This window comes from Trachinotus anak, unplaced genomic scaffold (assembly GCF_046630095.1).
Source record: "Trachinotus anak isolate AG129_WGS33_773 ecotype Australia unplaced genomic scaffold, CSIRO_AGI_Tana_v1 ptg000020l, whole genome shotgun sequence".
NCBI lineage: Eukaryota > Metazoa > Chordata > Actinopteri > Carangiformes > Carangidae > Trachinotus > Trachinotus anak.
Genome location: NW_027273871.1, coordinates 7963131 through 7969752, shown reverse-complemented (window position 1 = coordinate 7969752; position 6622 = coordinate 7963131). Strand labels below are relative to the sequence as shown.

Below are 6622 nucleotides of genomic sequence, written 5' to 3'. Positions count from 1 at the left end.
TCATTGTATTCACTTTGCTTTCTAATTAAAGCCTCAGATAACGAGAGGCAGCGTGAGGAGGTGAAAGCGAGACACTTTAAGCTTCAGCAGCTTCTCTGGAAGAAAAGGTAAGTCTTTTTTTTTTTTTTTTTACCTCAGCTGCTTTATTTAGCTTTTTGTCTCAATCATCCAGATTTATATCACCAGCTAAAGACCTCTACATGTCAGGATATTGGTGATTCAAAAATGGAAATGATATAAGTTAATACCAAAAAAGCAATTTCTACTGCTTCGTGAACTATGACTTCATCAGCTTCAGTCATTCTTGCTCTTGATCATCAGTATGAATTTAGTTCTGCTTTTCAATGCAAGTTAATATTGGGAGTTCAGGAACATGAATCTTTAATCTTTTGGTGTCTCATGGAAATTAGTTGCATGTTAACATGTGTTTTAGATATGAAAAGCCTGCATGATTATTTTGTCAGACCAGATGTTAGTGGCTTAGTCTTCTGTCTTTTTAGCAAGGACCATATGCAAGACAATTCAACACAGTTACAACAATTTGCATGAAGCTTATTTGCATCTACAGTACATAGGCACAAACAGCAATATAAAATCACAATATAATAATTAATTCAGCAAATGTTCAGTGGAAGTGACATTTAAAATTGAAAGACAACTGTGTGGTCTCAAGCCTTAATGTGTTAGCATTTGAGAAAAAAAATGTACATCTAGATAATAATTTATTTATTCACATATATTTTTCCTTATTCAAAACCTCAGTCGCTAAAGAGACAGCGTGTCCTATAAAATCAACAGCTCGGAGCTGCACTGAAAGCGCCGCCTCCCCCTGCTCTGCAGTCCCTGTATTGGGTTTCATTCCTGCAGTTCTGACTGAATGAACGCTCATTAATTATTTACAGAGAAGCTGAAGGTCAGGGGAGAAGCCCAAAGAGACCCTTCGGCCCCGAAACAGACACTTCTCCACCGGAAAAACTGAACAAGACAAGACTAAGAGGACAATTGAGACGAGAAGGACAACTTAAGGTAGGACATGAGTCAAACTCCCTCTGATCAAGATCACACTGATGTTCTGAACATGAAGCACTGGAGCTGGATTTGCAGAAAACTGCAGTTCCTCATGATTAGAAACAGGCTAAGTTTTACTTCAGATTTAGTCTGTCCACTTCAAATGCAGAAAAATGGTCTAACTGGACATATTTCCATATTTTGTACAGGTTAAACAATCTGACACAAATCCAGCTTTGATGCGTTCATGTCCTCTTTGACATATGAAAATAGAGGTGTTGAACGGCTGAATAATCAACTACTTGATCAACAGAAAATTAATTGATGACAGTTTTGTATCTCCAGTATTAGGATTTTCCTATTTGGAAAATAAATAATTTGACAAAATGATTGTGGCATGATGATGTGGATAACTTATTTCTGTTGTCTTCCCTAGACTTAACTCCCAAATTTTTATTTATTTATTTATTTTATCATTAATGGTAAAAGTGTATCTTCTCAGTGCATCAGGTAAATTCAGGGTGACATCAATAATATTGGTAATAATGATTCAACAAAGCGAAATATAAACCGTTTTCATTAAGGTTTGACCTGAACACGAAATACTCAGTTTTTTGTGTTTGAACATAGGTCAAGAGTTTTCCACTGCCCATAAAACTGTTGCAGCAAAACACTGATGAGCTTGACTCTACAAATTCTGAATGTCTTTATTTTTATTTGACCATTCATTCATTCATTCATTGGTCATAGTGCTTATCCTCTCTGGGGGAAGGGGGCAATCCCAGCTGACATTTGGCCAGGGCAGGATACACCCTGGACAAGTCGCAAGTCTATCACAGAAGATAGAAACTATGCTTCAGATACTCAAAATCCACCCAAAACATGTATAATATCCTATAATATCCATATCCGTCTTTCTAAATCAAATCATAAATTGTTTATGTCCATTAGCATGGCTCTTTTTCCTCATTGATTATATGATTGTTATGTGTGCCCACAGATTACTTTGTCTAGTATGATTTTAGGGCATTAATATGAAGTAAAGCTTTTACTGTCCTGAACAGCCTCTTACACGATGTATGAACCACAGTATTGTCTGGGCCAATGTACCTCAACAAAAACTGCACCAGTTGGTGTGACAGTATTTGATGGTTGTTTCAAAACACAGGCTTGAATTTAAACCCTGACCCAAACGCTTCAAGAGCTGGAACACATCGCCTAACTGCCCTACAAGAGAGGCTACTTGAATGGAGAGAGGTTTCCGGAAAGCGCCGTTAATGATTGAGGGGCTAATTGAGCGAGAAATAGTCTTCATCAGCAAAACGCCAGAGGTACATTCTGAACAAGCTTTTCCAAACTAATGACCATGTGTTTTCTTTCCCCTCTTTGTCACAGAAACTCCTTCTTACCAAAGATATGGATCAGTCAACAATAGATAGATAGATATCAAACAATGATTGGTTGACACTGAACAGAGACAGAGATTAGATGGATAAATAGATCAATTAGAAGAAGGACAAATGAAGGAAACTTCGGTGAGTGACAAGACTTGAGTTCGGTGAAGGAGCTGAGATGATGTCAGAGGAACCTGAACCAATACATCACTGCCAGAAATAGCCTTCAGAGGTTCATCATGGGATTGAGCCAAGGCTCCGATGTCACTCCAGACATCAGCTTGGCGGCTGCAGCGGTGGCGAGCAACCATCCCAACACCTCTGGCACCTTGCCCAACTCGTCTCTCCTCCCGTCGTCTTGCAGCATCGACGAATCCTACAAGTATGTCTTCCTGCCCGTCTGCTACTCACTGACCTTCCTCTTTAGCCTCACCCTCAACTCAGTGGTGCTTCTGCGCTCTTGCCGTCACCATGGCGGCTGCTGCAGTGGCGGGGGTAGCAGTGGTAGTGGGCGACGCTGGAACACTTCACTGATCTACATGGTGAATTTGGCCACCACCGACCTGATGTATGGCCTGTCGCTGCCCTTTCTGGTGGCGAGCTATGTGCTGAGGGATAGCTGGGTGTTCGGGGACTTCATGTGCCGCCTCGTACGCTTCCTCTTCTACTTCAACCTCTACTGCTCCATCTTCTTCCTCACCTGCATCTCTGTGCACAGGTAGGATGCCACGGAAACATGCCACCCCAGTGGAAAATAAAGTTACTTTCAGCATTTGTCGTAAAGAACTGAGGCAAATGCTGCATTCAAGTTGTAAGTTGCAAGTTGTAAACATGAGAATGTTTCCCATTGATACCATCCATCCTACATCACATGAGTGTGGCCTAAAGTTAATGGAACATGTAGAGGACATGGAAATAAAGAAGCAGCATTATCTCAATAACTCAAGTAAACTTAAACTAATAGAAATGGGTAAAGTAAATTAAAATAGTTAGTGAGCTAGTGATATGCTTACTCCTAGCTTTGGAAGGACCTTCTACTGTAGATGATACGCTAGTTTGCATTTGTGGCTTATGTTAGAGAACAGTAACACACTCTTTAATACATTACTTTAACTTTGTTCTTGTATTTTTATTTTTGGAGAAACAAGACAAGACCCTCCAAATGGTCAATTTGACTAAAATTTGAGCTAATTTGTGTAAGTTGAAAATAGATTGATCAACACACTTAATAGCTTCTGATAAAGGGTTTTATTTGCTGCTGTGAGATTTAAAGCACAAGGCTCATTTTCTATCTCCTTTGCACAAAACATTTAGCAAGCACATGAGAATCCAGAATGTTGAGTCACTTTAGAAACTCCTGTCTTCATCTCAAGCTCATATCCAGAAACATTTTTTAACTGAGAGCCAAATGATACATAGCTGGGAAATTGTCTTCTCAACGATGGCCAATGCTGAAATTAGGCCTTTCTGCAGATTCTATCAGAAGTTCTGAGGTCACCTCAGTGTCTATGTGCTGTGTTCTTACACTTTACTGTTAACGTTTTTTTACAGTGCTTTATGTTTTCTGTTTGAACTTTGATTTGCTGACAAGAAAGCAGCATTTCACTTCACATTCCACTTCACCTCACCTTTGAGCCAATTGGGAGCTGGTGAAAAGTTTGGAAAAAGGACCAACTTAGCTAAAGGGTTTGGCTTCAAAGACGAGTGAGGAAAGTTTGGGGTCAAAGCCTAAAAAGCACAAGTTTTTTTTTCCCAACATTTCCATACATTTGGTCAATTTAAAACTTGTACTTCAACTCTTTTTTAATTTACACTCAGTGTGTGGAAATACTTCGTGACACTGGTTGACCAAAATTGATCTAAATTCTTCGTTTGTGATGTTGGTTGGAGACTTTTAATGTCACATACTGAAGATATTTATGAGAACCTGGAGTCTTTTTATGTCCTCCAGTGTTAAGACTTTTTAAAACTAAAGGACGGATGAGATGGAAGCAACGGGTTCAAACTTACCGCTGGTTGTCCTCCACAGGTACTTGGGGATCTGCCATCCAATGAGGACCATCACTCTGGAGAGCAAGCGGGTGGTGAAGGGGACCTGTGCGTTGGTGTGGGTGGTGGTTTTCATTCTCACCTGCCCCATCTTTAGGTTTGCCCAGACTGGATACGTCAGACGAGGAGGCGGTGGGATTGCTGGGCCTGGAGGGGCAAGGGACATTGGGAACAGGACTGGGGAACAGGATGGGGAGGGGTACATGAACTGCTGGGACGATGCCATCGATAAGGAGTTTGCTGACTATGTCCCATATGGCATCGTCCTCCACCTGTTGGGCTTCTTTGTGCCCTTTGTCATCATTGCCTGGTGCTACTCTCAGGTGGTCAGGACAATATTTCAGACCCTGCGCTCCCCTCCCAGCTCAATAGAGGGCGGTGAGGATTGTCAGGTGGGGGATGGAACAACAGAAGGAGTTAGAGAGCGGGAAAGAACCTCAGTCTCCATCTCGGGCTCGCAGTACTCCCACTATATCCGTCGGCGGCGGAAATCCATCAAAACCATTGTAACCATCACGCTCCTGTTTGCACTCTGCTTTCTGCCCTTCCACGTGACCCGGACACTATTCCTGCTGCTGCGACGGGGGCAGCTCGGCGGCTGCAACGCCATGAAGGCTGTCTCCATCTGCTACAAGGTCACCCGCCCACTAGCCTCCTGCAACGCCTGGCTCAATGCCCTCCTCTACTTCCTGACGGGGGATAAGGGCGCCCCCTGTTGCTGGCCGGTAGAACACACTGTTCGCAGAGACCGCCGGAATGGCTCCCTCTGGTGGCCTCTGAAGATCCTGAAAAAGGAGGGGGTGGGAGAGGACGAGCAGGAGGCGGCAGAGAAGATTGAAAGGGAGGTGCACATGGAGAATGAGTCCAAGTCTTCAAGGGTCATCTTCTAGGAAATTTTAGTGCTGGTTTTTTTTTTTTTTTTTGATAAAGGACTGAAAGCGGTGTGTAATGCACCAGGAAGAAATTTCTTTTGAGACTAGTGTTAGGGGGTTTATGATACCTGAGTTTTGTTACTAGTCAAGTTTCCATTCAAGTTCAGGACATTTTTTTAAACAAATTACCAGATAATTGGCAAAAAAAATGGGAATTCATGCACATTTCTATTCACCACTGCTGAGTTACAATGAGCTGGGCGCAGATAAACAGTTGGTGTATTTAATTCTCCCGTAAATCATTGCAAAAGAAGAGGGTGCAACAAGATGAGGTCATTAAAGGAGCACCAGTCAAAGCTCAAATGATGGAAAACCGTGTGGAAAACATGATGGAAATGTGGGAGTTTTGTTTGTTTCATTATCAGTTTGAGGAAGGCTCCGGTGTCCTCATTGCTCCACACAGATCTGATGTTTTCCTCTCCTCAGTGGAGGAATCATAGACATTTACATGACACACACATCATGGTAAATTCTGTCTCGTTATTTCCAATGCATTGTTTCACATTTTACTTTTGTTGATGCACCAATTTTCCACCTCAGCCCAGCATGAAAACTTTTTTGCAACATTTACTATTTGATCAAAGAATAATAAGCAACATATTTTGATTTCAATTCTCAATTTTATAGACACATTTCAGTCGATACAAAAAAATAAGTATTGAGTACCCAGCACCACTATGGAGACATTTGATTGTGTGATATGAACTGCACTAAGTCAAGTCAATGACAAACACTCGACTGTCATGTAACACACACTACAGCATCCTCATGGCTTCCACAGTGAACATGAATCAGAAATGTGTGATTTTGGACTGGGGTGCATGGATTTACTTGTGTTTTTGGCTGCTAAACAGACACAGTGTGTCCCAAATCCATTCTACACTAATTCTAGGCAGATATTTTAATATGCAGTGTTCACACTGTAAACGCTGTTGCTGGAGACAATGCTCCCACAGTACAACGCACAAACAAGATGGAGGCGCAGCTCACAGCTGGAAAATACTGAGCCTCATGTAAGAACCACTCAGGCAAACAGATTTGTTCTTAAATAAAGCGCACAAATGAGTCAATTGATTCATTCACAACGGTTCTTACATTTAAAGGTCCCATGTTTTACACTTCTGTGTTTTATCTGAAGTGTTGATCTCCATCAGAAGATATTTGTGGTTTTAAGAACCAAAAACCATCTCAGTGTAGTTTTACATCTCCTCTCTCAGGCTTCTCTCTGGAGCTCGAGTA

The 6622-nt window shown here is 41.6% G+C and overlaps 1 protein-coding gene across 1 annotated transcript; it reads left to right on the top strand.

Moving 5' to 3' along the window:
• The first annotated feature begins 1406 nt into the window (after positions 1–1406).
• LOC139637512 (P2Y purinoceptor 3) lies at positions 1407–6395 on the top strand. Its single transcript, XM_071506256.1, has 2 exons — positions 1407–3120; positions 4432–6395. The coding sequence occupies exons 1-2, from the start codon at positions 2642–2644 to the stop codon at positions 5339–5341; spliced, it is 1389 nt and encodes a 462-aa protein (XP_071362357.1). The 5' UTR covers positions 1407–2641; the 3' UTR covers positions 5342–6395.
• Positions 6396–6622: the final 227 nt, after the last annotated feature.

What these genes read in the sequence shown, in the direction of transcription:
- LOC139637512 (XM_071506256.1), top strand. Translation starts at nt 2,642, where the DNA reads ATGGGATTGAGCCAAGGCTCCGATGTCACTCCAGACATCAGCTTGGCG. An exon ending in ACCTGCATCTCTGTGCACAG is followed by an intron (nt 3,121 to 4,431) that starts GTAGGATGCCAC and finishes TGTCCTCCACAG; the next exon opens with GTACTTGGGGATCTGCCATC.